This window comes from Oenanthe melanoleuca, chromosome 3 (genome assembly GCF_029582105.1).
Source record: "Oenanthe melanoleuca isolate GR-GAL-2019-014 chromosome 3, OMel1.0, whole genome shotgun sequence".
Classification (NCBI taxonomy): Eukaryota; Metazoa; Chordata; class Aves; order Passeriformes; family Muscicapidae; genus Oenanthe; species Oenanthe melanoleuca.
Genome location: NC_079336.1, coordinates 94121646 through 94137963, shown reverse-complemented (window position 1 = coordinate 94137963; position 16318 = coordinate 94121646). Strand labels below are relative to the sequence as shown.

General features: G+C 49.3%; 1 protein-coding gene across 1 annotated transcript; it reads left to right on the top strand.

The window, feature by feature from the left end:
* Positions 1-296: 296 nt before the first annotated feature.
* Positions 297-11911, top strand: LBH (LBH regulator of WNT signaling pathway). Its single transcript, XM_056487739.1, has 3 exons — positions 297-457; positions 1084-1186; positions 9442-11911. Exons 1-3 carry the CDS (start codon positions 432-434, stop codon positions 9637-9639), a joined length of 327 nt encoding a protein of 108 aa, XP_056343714.1. The 5' UTR covers positions 297-431; the 3' UTR covers positions 9640-11911.
* Positions 11912-16318: the final 4407 nt, after the last annotated feature.

Below are 16318 nucleotides of genomic sequence, written 5' to 3'. Positions count from 1 at the left end.
AGCTGCTCGCTCAGCTTTCACTCCAGGCAGAGGTGCGGGAAGATGCTGGCAGGAGCGGGGCCGGGCGGCCTCCCTGGCCGTGTCCCTGCCACCACCGCCACCAAGGGGGTGGGCTTGAGACCCGCTCGGTGACACTCAGTCCCAGCGCGGGGACGGACGGACCGACGGACACCCCCCCGCAGGCGGCGCGCGCCCAGGCCATTCATGAAAAAGTTGACGTCAGGCGGGTGGGCGGGGCCGGGCCCTGGCCACGCCCCCGGGGCCATTTAAGGCTGCGCGGCGGCGGGCGCGGGGCTCAGACGGGAGGCGGCGGCCGAGGCGCGAGGGAGTTCCGCGGGTCCCGGGCAGCGCCGCGCATCGTCCCGCCCTGTCCCGCACTGCCTGGGTGCCTCTCCCGCCACCCCCGCCCGGGGCAGCTCTGCTGCGACTTCATGTCTGTGCTGTGTCCCCTGCCCTGGTGAGTGGGCGCTTCCCGCGGGGTCGGGGGGGTGCTTGAGGCCGAGCCCCCTCAGCCGCCCCCGCCCCGGGAGGAGGTGAGGCCGCGGGGCCGTGAGGGGCCCCGGGGGGCCGGCGGCAGCGGGATGGATGCGGGAGGGAGGGAGGGAGTTCGCTGCGCTTGGTCGCGCTGGAATTGCCATTAAGGCTGTCAGAGCCGAGCTGGGATTGGCGCCGCACGCTCCGCCGGCGTGCAAGTCCCCGAGGTTGTAAAACAAGTCAGTGGGATCTAAAGCGCACCGGCTTGATAAATGAAAAAAAAAAAAAAATAAAAGGAAAGAAAAACCAAACCCCCCGCGCTTGCACTTTATTTACTGTGGTGTTTCGCTTCCCCCGTCCCCGGGGCAGGGCGGAGGAAGCGCGGTTAAAGCCGAGCGCTGCTGCCGGAGCCGGGAGCTGCTCCCAGGGCACTGCATGGAGCTCCGGCTTGCGAGGTACTGAGCTTTTTCCGCTGCCTTCCAAGGGGGGGCAGGAAGGAAGGGACCAGAAATAGACTGCCTACAGCCTCTGCTGCTCGCTTCGCCGCTTGAATCGTGCTCAGCCTGCCGGAGCCGCGCAGATCACTGGAATGCTGTCTTTTGTCTCTAGCTCTGATTATCTGAGGTCCGCTGAAATGACTGAAGTGATGATGAACACCCCAGCCATGGATGAGATTGGACTAAGCCCCCGCAAGGATGGGCTGTCGTATCAGGTGAGTGTTTTGCCGGCAGTTGAGGCACTAATCCCATGAGGAATTGCCTAGGCTAGACTGTAAGCTTGGTCTAACGTACCTTTCCATTGCCTGACCTAATAGCAGATCTTGCAGTAGTGAGAACTAGTCAACAGACTGGAATGTTTGCTTGGCAGGAGATGGTTGTCTAAAATATCACTTGCTATCAGTGTGGGTTGGCAGAGGATTCACTTGTTTTGAAGTGACCGAGCCCCTGCTCATTCAGCATTCCCGGGGCTCAGTGGGAGATGGGTTAAAGAAGGATTCATTATACTCACTGAGCTGAGAGGGGCTCTTGAGATCCTTGTAACACAGCATACAGCTGACCTGCTGAAGGCAGGAGGATGCTGTTTATATGGCATCCACATTTTTGATCTGTTCTTGGTTTTTCTGGCTGATGTGCCCATTTGAGAGGGTTAACAGTCCTCTGTAAGATACAGTGAGGCCAGACACAGCCTCAATGAGCCATGAAATGTCACTGGAGATATCAGTACCTGGAGGCACAAGTTGCATTCATTCTGAAACTTCTGAACAATGTAGTTAGCTATTAATCACTAGATGACTGAAGAAGTGGGAAGATTGAACCTTAATCCTTTAGTCTCAATATCCTTTTCATTTCTTAGCCTGTAGTTAATCAAAGTACAAGTTAGGCACCTTAGCTTCCTATCTCCGTGGTTGTCTTCACTTCCAGGAGACTCTCTGGTGAGATGTGACACGGATGCTGAATGCTGGCAGATGACTTGCATCTGCTCTGTGCATTGGGTGACTCTTACCAGCAGATCCAGATGCAGGCTTTGTCCCTTGCAGATGTTACACAACCTGCAAAGAGGCACTTGCTCCAAGTGTGCATTCACATGTGGTGCTGTATGTTTTTATATTTATGTCTGAAAAGGGAACTACAAGGCAGCAGCAGTGCATTGGAGCATGAAATCGACTGAACTTTGGGCCACTGCTCAGGCCTCCAGCAGAAGCCATAGCTATGTGGAGGAAAAAGAGATGCATTCCTTCTTTTAGTCAGGATTCTGGCTCTGGATAATGCAAGTTGTTTGGTTTATAGCTGTGCTGTGCTACAGGTGGAGTGCAGAGGGAATGACAGTCGTTAAATCTGAAGCAATCAAAGTAACCTGCATGGGATGTCTTTATGGGTCACATGAAGAGGCTCAACCCAAACAGGTCAAATGTTTATCCGTCCAAATTCCCAGGGAGAGGCAGAATCTAGGTGCCCTGCTTGTTCTAATGATCACTTCAGTAAGATTCTTCCCCAAGTGCTAATGACCTTGATAAGTCTGCTTGGGCCAACTGGGGAACAGGACTGTTTGGTTTTGAGTGGATCACCTGAACATGTGAGTCATAAAAGCTGATGACTCGTATGTGTGTGTAGGGCTTTTGCATCCTAGATCTATTCTCTTTAGTGGTCTAGTTACAGATAATTTTTTTCAAATGTCTGTGAGGAGCTTCACCTTGATATGATGAAGAGTGGTGGCAGCAAGAGTAGAGGGGTTGAAATGGAAGACCCTTATGGCACTAGCAGTGTGTGGGCTGTGTATGAGGTCTACCTCTAAATCAGGTTAGTGTAAAGAGGATTGGGGAGCAGGATCCAGCCTTCCTTCTCTGGCTGCTAGGCTGAGAATGTCACAGTGTAAGTCAAGGTAAGGTGAAAGCGTCCTTGAAGGGTTGAAAACTCAACTGAGACAGCAAGGGCAAACCTGATTCAAATAGCACCATGAACTTTTTGTTTTACCTCAGACTTTGGCACTTTGTGCTTCATCTTGCTGATGAAGAGAGTTTGGTACATGGAAAATTGTATGCTTGTCTGAGAGCTGTAGTGCAATAACTTAAAACCAGACAGGGCTAATGGAGCATGACTGCTCCTACACTGAGGCTTGTTCTCAGCTGCAGCATCTTCCTCCACTCATCTGCAGAGTCAGGCACTCAGTGTAACAGCCCTTGGCTGGCTATGAGAGGCAAAAAATAGAAAGTAGAGCCAGAATCAAGCTTTTAGCTTGAAATTTTTGTCTTGTTCCTTTAGTAGAACTTGAATTTATTTTACTACAGAGATGACCTCAAACTGAGGTTCAAAATTTCCCCCTTCAAGCTGTGTAGAGCAGAGACTGCCTGTGAATTGGTCTGTAGGATGCTGCCTGTGAGACTGGGGACTGCTTCTGCCACCAGAGGCAGGCATGAAATGGTCTGGACCAGAGGAGGGTGGTACAGCCCAGCAGCACTGCTGGAATTCTAGAGCACATCAGTACCTGCTGCAGACAGACTTGTCCTACCAAGAGAACTGTTTCAAAGTCTTTTTGCATTTACTTGGAAGTAAGCTGAGGAAGCAAGCTCATACCCTGAGTATAAACTTTAGCAATCTGATTCCTCTGTCTTGTGGAGTTCACTGAACCTCTTGGCTCCCCTCTGTCTCAGTGGTTATGAAGGGAACTTGGGTTGTTGACTTTTTTCTTCTGCATTTTCTGCCTGCTGGGGTGTCTGTATACATCAGCTGAAGGTCTGCACTCTCCCTGGTGAAGCACTGTGCCCTTTGCTGGGCTGGTCATCACTGCTCAATAGTGTGAAAACTCAGACTGCAGAAAGAATACCAGTATTAACTGGGTTGCCTCCATAGGCTTAAGGCAATAGTGCTTTTTCATCATAGGACTGCCCTTTTTCTAGTTAATATGCAAAATGCTTGTAAGCTAGAGTGCTAGCTTCAAAGTCATCCTCTGTATGACAGCTTTTATTACTGTATTTGTGACAGCAAGCTGCTCTCTGATCCCCCTGAAGATGGTTTAGCCAACAGATTTCAAGAGCCTGAGCAGAAGTGAGTGGTGAATTTGGGGCATGATTCTCAGAACAGGGCAGCATAGACAAAACAGAAGATGTGACTGAAGAGATGATGTCATGCTGGGTCTTATGCCTGCAGTGAGAAGCTATTTCTGGATCATTAATAGATGTCCCATAATTCCCATGGGATTTACTAAACAAAAAAGTCATTGAAATGCAGCTGATGGCTCAAGTTGCCCCTGCTACAAACAGATGTGGCTATGGAGGGCTTCATGCACTTCCTGCCTGGCAATGTCCAGTGAGCCAGGCTGTTTCTGCTGCCAGCCAGAGGTAATGCATTGTTTGCTGTTTCCCAGCCCTAGAAATACCTGTTCTTTCAAGAGCCTCATAAGCACTGTGCCAGCTTGTCCTCTGTGCTGTCTCCCAGCAGCATGAACAATGCCACTGAAACTGAGGCTGAATTAATCATTTTGTGGAACTGTTGTCAAAACAGTACCTTGACTGGAATCCTACCTTCTTGGAAGTGGAGCAGGGTCTGAGCACAACAGAAAATGCTTTAATGCCCAAAGTGTGTGTTCTGAGCAAAGACAGTGTCCTGAGTTGAGTGTGCTGCTCTCCTGCAGGCTGGCTGGCAGGTCTTTTGGCTCCCATGTGGGAGACTGGCCTGCAGAGGTGAGCTTGCCTCATGCCATCAGCTGAGGTTTGGTTGTCATGGGGAGCTTGAGCTCTTTAAGTCGTGATCACATCATGCTGGGATTTCTCTGGGTTAATCACAGCCACGGCTCGCTGGGAATCACGTCAGAGTGGCTGAATCTGGGTAAATAGGCTTAAGGCTCTATCCAGGGGCTGTGCCAAAAGCTTGGTGCTGGGGAACTAATTTCTGGTGAGTATAACACCTCTTCACCTGGGGAAGCACTGGCTTTCCCAGGGAGCTGAGGGGCTTGAGCTGTGTCTGCTGGATCCTTCCAGTTAAACTAGACCACCAGTATGGTACTGGTCCAAGGGCTGTTGGCTCAATGAAAATTGAACTTCCTCTGTAATTTTCTTGTCAGGTGCTTCATGTCTGTACAGCCTTGATTTGTGCAGGGGAAGTCCTTCAGAGGTGCTGCTTGCTGCTGTGGCAGGTTTTGAGGCTGTGAAAAGGTGGTGATAGCAAGCATGGCTGCTAGACAAGATTAGTAGGCAGATTCAATGTGTATTGCAGGGTCTGAGACCACAGTGAAGGCAGAAGCAGGGTATGGGAAAAACAGATGCAAAAGCAATTGTGCTTGCAGCTGTGCAGTGCAGAGATGCTCCACTGAAATCCAAACAGAGGACAGCAGCTCACTGGAACACCTCGGAGCATGTTTTTTCCTTGTTACTCTGAGAGGAAATGGTTAGATGTAGGACGTTTCCCTGACATCATGCCCTGAAGCAGGGCAGTGTTTCTGTGGCTTGGGAGTTGTTGTGGCTCATCAACCTGAGTCACAGCTGCTGTGTACATACTTGAGGCTCGTTCTCAGTCATGACTACTGTGTGAGTAAATGTATGCACTGTAGCTGGAGAAGTCCTCCAGAGAGGACACTGAGACATGACTGAAGTACTGCCTGAAATGAGCTTGCCGTGCTTCTCAATGGCACTCAAGTTTCATTTTCAGAACCTCAGTGCTGATTTGGGATTTGGAATATTGGTTTGATATTGAAGAGGCATAAAATTCAGCTCTTCAGTCCAAGGAGGATGAGTGATGTGTCCATTAGGGGTGTATCCTGTACCTGAAGTGGGATGTCTCCCATCACAGACTTTGTAGTCTTGTATAGCACTACCACAATCAAGCAAAGCTTTTACCCAAACCAGTAACTTAATTTGGAAAGGTGTCATTGCTTTAGTCTCCCTGTAATACAATTTAGTTTTCAGCTCCATGGGAGGGGAGACAGGGATTTTAACTACAGGTTTTGGTATGGAGTACACTTGTGGAAGTTGTTTTGAATTTACAAGTGTCACTTGGATTATGGCAGTGCTGAGCTTATCTTCTTAATTTTCTGACATCTCTCCTGCTTTTGTGTTTCTCCATCCCTGTGAATGCTGAGAGAGGGTATGAGCCTCCCCAGGGCAATGAAAACTTTCCATTCTTGTTGCCAAGACTTCATCCAAGGGATAGTAGAGCTACATCGTCTGAAACAGAGGCAAACAGGATCTTCCTAAAATCATTTCAAGCTTTTTTCCCAAGTTCTGCTTTTCCCTGTTCTTTCCAGCTGCAACGCAAGAGTTTGGTTGATTTTCATGTGATCTGGGTAAGTTCATGAGGATAGCAGTTCCCAGATACAAATCCAGAGGGGCCTAGTCTTGCTGCTAGCTGTATTGAGTAGTGTAAGAAGCAACATAATGTGTCCTCTGTGGGTCTGGAGGTGTTGGGTGTGTCTTCTTGTGGCCAGGATTTGGGGCTCAGCTACAGGGGAGGTTTTGTGGAAGCAGTTGCAGCCCCTTATGCTGTATCATGCAAGTGAAGGGGTAGAAGATGCCTTTGAATTGCTGCTGTATTTGCTTTTAGGCAGCCATCACAAACAGCTGGTTGCCACTTGTCCCCCATCAAGTGACCAGGATCACCAGGAGAAGGCATCTGGCTCACCCTGTGATGGATGAGAGGGAGAAGCTGGCCCATGTCTGTTGCCCTCTGTGTGGGGTGGGAGGTGCAGAGCCTCCTCCCACACTCCTGAGCAGGCTAATGTGAGCAGAAAGGCTTGGAGGCACGTGTTGCTGTCCTGGCTGCTGTGCTGGAGAGCACAGAGCTCCTGGGTCAGAGATGAGTTGCTGCAATTCCCTGTGTGGAGCTTGCTGCAGGTTTGGAAGGTTTTTTCCTTGCTCTTGTCTCAATCTGGAGCAGGACCAGATTAAGCCAGTGAAACCAACAAATGTAGCATGGCACTACTAGAGCAGCACAGAGAGCTGGTGCTTGCTTATCTTTGTGAAGAGGAGTGGGGAGGCTGCTTGGGTTAACCTTCTCACTGGTTTCTCAGAGGTCCAGTTAGTCTTAAACCTTTTTTCATTGCTTTTTTCATGTGCTTGGCCTGCTGTCACCCTGCCCATCACATTGGAGGAAATCTGCCTTTCTGTATTTTTTCCATTGACTGTGCACGCCCCTTCAAAGTGCAGTTGCAACATCTCCCTCCGTGCTGCCTCAACGATTAAAAAACATGACTTAGTGGAAAAAATCCTGACCTCCTTGGGTTTGGCCTGTCCTGCAGCTGTTTGAGATAAGATTGTGCTAAGGGGTTTTTTATTAAAAAAGCTGCACACCACATTTTGTGGATATTTGTTTGGAAGGAAATGACTACTACTTAGTTTCTGGAAAAAAAAAAAATCTGGTGGAGTATTTTCAAAGAAATTGCTCCAATTTGACCTAATGTGCTTAAAATAATAGCAGCCAAAGTTTAATTATTATACTGCTGTTTTTCTTCCATAGGAGGCTATTTTCATGACATTATCAGCTTATGTAACCTCTTGAACCACACTTTTTTTTTTCCATTGCAACCTCCTAAACCATGTAATGTCAAAGGTATTTTTTCCCCTATCCTGGGTTTAGATAACTTGATGCTTAAGAGCCACTGATTGTATTTGCAGTTATGCACCATGTACCTGAAACTGATTTTGTTTGGCCAAGCAGAAGCCACAAAGCTCCAAAAAACAGTTGCTATCTCAGTGGGAGGGACTAATAGCAAGTGACTCACACTGCAGTGCCCAGGTTGATGTGGCTGTGTTCAAAGGATCTCAGCTGCTCTTATGCACCTGAAAAACATGGATGGTGGGAGCTGGACTCTTGCAGCACTGTTCCCAGGACCAAATGATCACATGTAAACAGCCCCTGATTTGTGCATTACCTTCTCTTCCCTTGCCTGAATTTGCATTAGGCATTGCCATCCAATGCCTTTGTCAATCTGATTGCCACAGAGCTTTGGGTGTGAAGGAGAAATGAGGCTGAACAGTAGATGACTGAATAATTCCAAGGATGCTGTAGCTAATGGTTGCTAGGCTGAGGAAGGAGTTGATAGGATGTTACTTCATTTTTTGTGGCCAGGGCTTCCCAAGGTGGTGGGTACCCACATGACTGGCACAAGGAGAATGAGGCTTCATGGTTAATGCTCAGGGCTCCTGGATGGTGAGCCTGCTTTTGTAACTGGAACCACAAAGATCAAAGCAGATCAGATCTTGCTCTCAGACTGAGGCTGAGGCTGGCAGTGCTGCTCCCTGCAAGGATGCTCTTGCAACTCACTTGAATGCAGATATGTTCAAAGAAAAGTGCAGCCGCATGACTTCTCACCTGGCCTACAACCTCAAGGGGAAAATGCACTTTGACATTTTCTACTTTAGGATGTTTAAATACAACTCTAATGTGAAATGGGCGCTCTGATAAAATTGTTTGAAATGGTAGGTGGTGGTTGTTTTTAATCTTCTGGCTACTAACCGGGAGGTCTGATGTAGCAAGTGGGTTTTATCATCCAGCAGTTCCCTTCTGCATGAGCTGGGGTTTGAAACTGTTCCCCCAGCAAGTTATCCACAAGTATCATAACCTTTTCTGTTGACATTGCAATCTAGTCATGCAAAGCTGCTGCTAACACTGGACCAGCAGTTTTTTTCCTTTACCCACACTTTGCCTCAGTTCCTGGTAGGATCAAAGTATGCATCACTGGCACTACCAGTGAGTATGGGCCCTGGTGCTGCTGCACTGCACAGGCTTGTGCATCCATGTGGGAGGCAATGGGTAAAGTGCACCTTGAGGGGCTGGAGATCAGAGTCCTTGTGCTCACTGCATGAGAAATACAGTGCATAACTGTGTGCTGTGCCCTTTCCTGAAGAAATACTGTCCAGTCCCCAGCCCTTCCATAAAATGAGTATTCTGTGGGGTTTCAGTGCTGATGTGTGGTAGCTGTAGTAGCTGCCAGAATTATCTCTAAAATGCAGCTGAGCTATTTCAGGCTGGCACCGTGGCTCTGGAGTGATACCAGACACAGGCCCTTGCTGCAAGGGTCTGGGCTGCTCTTGCCCTGGGTTGCCATGAGCTTCCTGCCTCCCAGCAGCAGAGCCTGGAGAAGAAGCCTGTTCTCCTGTGCAGACTGACCAGCAGCAGGAAGTGAGATCTCAGATTCTCTGATCAAGAGAGCTCTGTGTGCAAACTCAAGAGCATTAATGCAAAAGCAGGGGTTGGGGGGCAGGGAGGCATTTGGATAAATATCCAAAAGGGCAGATACCTATTTGCTGAGCACTATCCAAGCAAGCATGTGCTTCGGGAGCCTCTTGGGCAGTGCTCATTTCCATTACTTGGAGACTTGAAAAGGTTATTTACAAGTTCAGGAGTACTCCCATCACTCAGTGGTTGACTCTGTGTCGAGACTGGTCGGCCCTGGAGACCTAGATGTCTGGAGCTGGGCTTTGGCTGAGGCTGTGTGAGCGCAGCCCCTCTCTGACAGACTGTTCCCTGGCTCTTGCAGATCTTCCCCGACCCCTCGGACTTCGATCGCTACTGTAAGCTGAAGGACCGCCTGCCCTCCATCGTGGTGGAGCCCACGGAGGGCGACGTGGAGAGCGGGGAGCTGCGGTGGCCGCCCGAGGAGTTCCTCGTGCAGGAGGAGGACGAGGAGGAGGAGGAGGAAAACTGTGAAGATGCAAAGAAGGACAAGGAGCAATAAATGGCATCTGAGGAAAGGCAAGGGACTGCACCCTTCTGAAGGAAGAGCCACACTTTCTTTGAAAGTCTTTTTAAAAAGACAAGTTCAATTTTGCACCTGCGAGATCTTAGTTTTTTTGTATTCTCTGTATTGAGAACTGAAGCCCTCGGTGTCACCAGACCTCCTGAGGAAGGAAGGAAGTAACGCAGAGAAATGTTTGCTGTTCTCGAGATCATTATCTGCCTTTTTCCGAGGCGGAGGCAGCAGTGAAATTCCAAGCACATGGCAGAGGGTGACCACACGAGGACTGCTGGAGGGGGGAGCTCGGGAAGGGGGAGGAAAGTTGGAGGTGGCAGCGTTTGGCTGGGAGCTGCCTCTGGCTAAAAGCATGAGAACAGAGCCAAAATATCTCAGATTTGCCTTTCTTACAGCTTCCATTTTGTGTGTTGGGGGATGGAAGGGTGTCCATAGCGAAGCATGGCTAAATGGTCTAGTGACAAGGGGCCTGTAGCTCTCCCTGGTTCGGCACCTCCTAGGGTAAGGTGAGCGTCCATAGGAGTAGTCTGGTTTCTTGCTCTCGCTGTTGAGCCTGTTTTCCAGCCACTTTTCCCAAAGTTTCTTTCTCCCCCTGTTTGCCTTTAGACTCTTCAATGCTGAGCAGCTGTGTTTGCAGGATAGCGTTAGGCTGCTGCTTGTCATCTCTCCTGCGATGCCCTAGCTTATCTTGCAGGTGGTGAGCATGAGGTGATGTGCATCGGATGTAAAAAGGTGCTTCTGTCTGCAGCAAGAGCTCATGTAGGTTTGAACACCTCGGATTTTTCTCTCCTATTTGCTGAGGCTGCTGTGGGTGGTCCTGTCTTGTACGGTGCCCCAAGCCCAAGGGTGGAGGTTTATGCCTCCTTGCCTTGAGGTTGTAGGGTTTTGTGTCTCATGACTTGCTGGTCAGTGGGTTGGGGTAGGGGGGGTTCTTCTCCAGCTTGGCACTGCAGGGCCTCCTCAGTGCAGGACAGCCTGGTGGGAATGCTGTGAGGAGGGCTGCCAGGCCTGGGGGTCATCCAAAGACAAAACACCAGATGTAGTGTGGATCACCAGTGGGGTTTGCAGGATGGGGTCTGCTGGGAGAGGATTAGCCTGGGTGTCCTGAGACAAGATGCATTCCTGCTTCTTAGCGAGGGTAAAACATTCATGGTTGTTTTAATGAAGTGCAGACTGGCTTGTGAAGTCTGGGTTTGTCCTCTCTTCACCATATCCTGCCTCAAGGAGAAGGCCAGTCTGCTGCCAGACAGGGTAACCTGCTGCTTTCCTGGAAAGGGATGACCTTGCAGCTTTGGGGACCAGCTTGGGAGCCAGTCAGTCTTGGGATAGGATGAGAACAGTTACCACCTAAACCAAATCTGGGGTCATGGAAGAGAAAAAGAAATGTCAAGGCCTTAACCAAACTTCCATAATAATACCAATGCCACCCCCCCTTTGCTTATAACTTGTTCCATTTTTAAAATCTATTTGGACATGTGTGTATTTGTATTTTTAATACCTCATGAGTAGTTAAACGCTGGTGGGGTTTGGGAACTGCTTTTAACATATTGGCAGGATTGTTTTAGTCTTGTCTTGCTTGTGTTTCAACATAATGGCAATAATTTATCAGCTCTGTGTAACTATTTTTGGACAGATCAGAGTTTGGAGATGAGTTAGCACAAAGCAGGAGAAATTCAGTGTTCCTACACTGCAGCTGGCCTCTGGTCCAGCTGTGCAGGCCCAGTCAGACACTCTCCCTGCCCACCTTGGTGGATGGTTGGTCACTGAACAGCCATGGTGTGGTGGTAGCATTTTCTCTAGCAATGGATTCAGCTGTTGTGTCTGTAACACTTGTTCTAGTCTTGCTGTCTTACTGGAGTGAGCTTGTACACCTGCATACCAGCCAGTTGTCTTATTTCTAAGTGTTACTCTTTATTGGTCTCTACCATCTGTACCACCAAGTCAAAGCTCTATATCAAAGGTATTACCATGTGGGCAGCAGGGAGATGGCAATCCTTGGACTTCAGACCTGCTGTGTGCCCTAAAGACTTGCATATTTCTGTCTGCATCCTTTTTTTGGAAGTATTGTGTATATTTCTATTTGTTGTTGAACGTATATAAAGAACAAAGCACTCCAGTAAAACTCCTCCTGTTGTATGATATACATCCTATATTTCTGTAATTCTTTTTTGAGCCTCAGGGAGAAGCTAGCATTTTTTTCAAACTACATTTTTGTCACTGTGACAGTTGTAAATAAAGTTTGAAAATGCTTTCCAAACATACTGGCTTTGTTTTTACTGTGAGAGTGGTGGGTTGGGATGGTCAACCTTCCAGATCATGGCTATCAGTTGAGCCTGGAGATGCTGGTTTCACACTGGTGGCTGGCCTCAGATCATGCCCCTCTATGGCATTGGAAACCTAAGCCAGCTTTGAAGGGCAGCACCTTTGCCTGCCATTTTCCTGTGGTTGCTCATTGCTGTGTGAAAGGCTGCAGCAAACTGCTTATTTGTTCCTGACAAAAAAATCTGTATTTGTCATCTACATCTACCCCCTTACCTAACCTTACAGAACATGAAGTAATGGAGAGTGGAAACTATTCACAGCTGCTGTTAGTCATGTTCCCTGTGCATGCTCTTCCCTGCCCTGAGCAACACTCATGAAGACAAGTCTTGCCTTGCTTTGTAGGGTCTCAGCTGAGCTCCCCAGGGTTGTCTGTGTTGGCCACTTTGGGTCTAGAGGTCAGTTCTTCCTGAGTAGTTTTCTTGTCACTCACCCATGGCTGTGTGCTGCAGTTTGTGGTGCTGCAGGAGGAAATGGCATTTCTGAGTGTGAGTCTGAGCTGTGCTCTGGTACCAAGGCCCTGTTCTGGGTGTAGAAGTCTGACCATGCCAAGATTCAGTAATTCAAGCTGTGTACTTAATTGGATTAAATTTTCCACTAAAACCCAGTGATAAGAAGCAAATAGCCTGGAATACCCATATCTTTAAGGGACATGGATAGAAGTTCCTGTGATTTGGCAGCTAACACTCTAATCTGACCTAGGCAAACAAGCCCAGCTGAGGCTGGAGTGTTATGTTTACATGAGACTAGTTTAAATACACTAACTAATGACCCTTCCATGTAATGCTTGAACTGAGGGCACGCTCAATGTGAGCCCCACAGTTCAAAGATGAATTGTATCATGCTCAACCCTCATGGATACTTTATGCTACAGGAACAAGTGTAATATTAAAGCTGACTTCTCCTTTTCTTCAGTCAACCTCTAGCAGGGGTTCTTTGATTTCTTCTCGTTGGGCACAGAGTTGCTTGCCTCATAGAAGCTGCTGCAGGATTTCCAAGATGACCACATGTGCTGGTCTGAAGTCACTGAAGATGTTTGTTCTTGACCCAGAATAATGTTTTTGTTTAATATACAGCACTGGTTAGGGAAACTGCAAATGTATTGAATTTGTCTGCTGCTTCCATGTGCTTCACACCAACAGGTTTTTCAGGCTCACATCAGAATGATTCCTGATGTATCATCCTGTTCTGGGGTGAGACCACAAGGGTTGGCCTCTGAGTGGGGCTTGCTCTGCCTTGTACCAGCCTGGAGCAGTGCTGCTGGGAAGGAGGCTCTTTCCTGCTCCTTGACTCCAGCTGTTGTGGCCAAACTGGAACTTGGACCATCAAATGAAAGTGGGCTTGCTGCTGAATGGGTGAGCCTTAGCCATCCAAAAAAAAATGGGTGGCATAAGGACCTTTCTTTGCACACAGAACAATGTTTCTCCTGGCTCATGTTTAAACCTGAGGCATTTGTCCTACTCAAAACTTTGCCCTGTAGATGAAACTGATGACAGCAAGCTGTGCACTGCTCTCCTGCTTGTTTCACTCTCCCAGATATTTCATTTGTAGTGTTCAGTGTGCATCACTTCTGTTCATCAAAGCCCACAGTTGCTTGAACCTCTGCACATGAACTGACTTTGCCTACATTTGGGTGCAGACAGGAAAAATTCTTACTCCGTGGGAGTGCAAAGATAATTCACCAGTGCTGCATGTGGGGAGCAGCCACCCCTAAGATACAGGTGCCCTTGGTGCAGGTCACAGTGCTCTGCTGTGACCACACTCTATCATTGCAAGCAGCAGGAAAAGCTGAATTTTCTTTCAGGTGAGCTGTCCTTTCAATTTTAATCCCAGTAGGAAGTTCCCAGCTGATGAGGACATGGAGTTTCTATCTTTGTGATGCTGATCTGCTTTGAGATGCCTTGAACCACAAACAAAACTAAACCAAAATCCTCCAACAGTCACCTGGAATAAACCAAGGGATGTGAGGAGCACAGCAGAGTTTAGTTATGCCCCTGCCTGGCGTCTGTGTCAGTGTCCCTGCAGCAGGAGGGCAGGTGTGGGACATCCCTTGAGGCATGGCCCATCCCAGGCTTCCCTGGAGGCCAGCAGTGTCAGTAGCACAGTGTCATTGGCTTTGAGCCACTTGGTTAAAACTGTGTCACTTTCTACAGCCCCAGTGATCACCCACCTGCAGAAAGGGCTGCGCAAGGCTGGCTGGAGAGCAGCTCTGCTGAGCTAAGCTCAAAGCCATCCTTTTAGAAAGGAAAGTTTATGAGTGCTGCTTTTAGGAGTGGGAGGGAAGAGGCTTCATGCCCATCACCTAGGGAGGAGCTGAGTGCAGAGAAACCTGCTTCACCCAGGGCATGCCTGGGACTGGTGGGAGCATTGTGTGTGTTTATGTGATGATGGGCAGGGATGGAGAGAACAGGAGCTGCTGCAAAGCAAGGGAGGGCACTGTGGGTGGGGTTCTCAGGTGTGATAGTGGGAAGCTGCTCTGCCAAAGGTCCTTGTGGCTCCATGGTTTCATGCCTGAAGCACTGGAAATGCAGCCAGGACATACCCCTGGGGCACCCACTGACCTCTGCAGTTCCCAGCTTTTGCTCAGTGGAAGTTCACCTGGAAGAAAAGATGAGTGGGCTCGACTGTGTCATGCTGTGCTAATGGCCCCAGCATGAGCTGAAGGAATGAAGACAGACCAGGTGGAGAGGAGATTCCTTTATTCTCTAGTCTCACCTTCCCTACAATGGCTAAAAGGGGAAGGATTGGGGTCAAAGCAAGAGAAGTAATTTTTTTGTTGATGTTGTTTCAAATCCGACCTTTTCCTGTCAATGAAGAGCTTTTTCTCCCACACCAAGTTAGCAACTCTGTGAAAGTTGTCTTGTGCTTTACCCACGTTGAAACAACTCCCCCCATCCCCATGTTTGGGATCAGTAACCTGTGTGTTGCCCACCAAAGACAAGACAAGAAGAGATGGAAGAAAGCAGTGTCTGGCTGGCAAGGGAACAGAGCCTGGAGGGGTGAACCTCCACCCACCACCACAGGCAGCTGAGGCATAACAAAGTCAAACCCACTGTTCTGAGAGCCCTGAGGGGTGGGAACACTGCACAAGCCACAAAGGAAGCATGCACTGAGCCCTGGGTCGCTGCTAGAGCTCTAACCACACAGGGTTACCGTAGCAGCGACCATCAGCTTCATCTGATAAAAATAAGCAAGGAAGTCAAGTGTATGAGAGGCAGAGGATGTCAGAAGACAAGCATTAAAATATCACAGCAGCTCTGCTTTCATTTTCAGTGCTTCCTTCTTTATTCTGCCCTCAGCCAGTTCAGGAGCCCAGGTATTTCCTGCCCTATCATCCCAGAGTGTGTCCTGCCCCTCTCCCAAACATCCCCGTGCCCAGGGATGCTCGTGGTGACATGCAGAGTGCACAGTGCCCTGCCACAGCTGCTGGAGCCTCATGCACACAGCCTGCACCTCTGCTGCAAGCTGCAGGGATGGAGCAGCAGCCAGAGCCTCGTCCAGCTACAGCCAGGCAGTGCCCACCTCCTGCAGGGCTGCACCCCTGCTGCCTTTGGCTCTGGACTGCAAAGGTGAGGATCAGCACAAGGGGAAACACAGGGATGTAATCCCAGTGTGGTCACAGCCTGCTCCTGCTGCTCTCCATGCTGAGATCAGCTCAGCTGGGCTGAGGAGATGGCTCAGGTTTGTGGCTTTCCCCAGCTATGCCAGGGTAGGGAAAAAGGGTGGCTGCATTGCTGGGGTTTGAGCTCTTCCCCACAGATACTCTGCATTCAGAGGTATGAGCCAGGCAAGTCACAATCAGCTCAACAAATATTTGTCAAACAGGAGCCTCCCTGAGCGGTGTTTGACAGCTCTTTTCCACTGCAGTGGTTGCCAGCAGTGCCAAGCTGCCCTGTGAGGACTGACCCTGCTGCCACCAGAGCTGCAGCCACACTTCCCCTGCTGAAAACCTGCTTTGTGCAGGTGACAAGAACACTGGGTCCCCCCCATGGGTGGAGGTGAACTGGCTGAAGGCTGTGGTGATGCAAGCAGCAGAGGTGGGGCTGCTTTCCCTGTTCCCTCGGGTGGGAAGACCCTTTCCAGGGTCTTCTGCCTCTCTGTGCCCTGCCCTCCCCTGCTCCAGTGCCCACAGCTTGCTTTGCCCTCTGCTCAGCCTGCTGAGCAATTGGCACATTCTGACATCGGTTTGGGGGGTTTAGTCCAGCAATGTGCCAGCTGCTGGGATTTGGGATAGAGGAGGAGAACAGAGGCAGCTTTAGGGAGGGTGTCATGCATAAAGTTGCTCTGACAGTAGGAACTTTGCAGGGGCTCCTCAGTCCCTGCCAGGCTCAGCAGATCAAGCTGG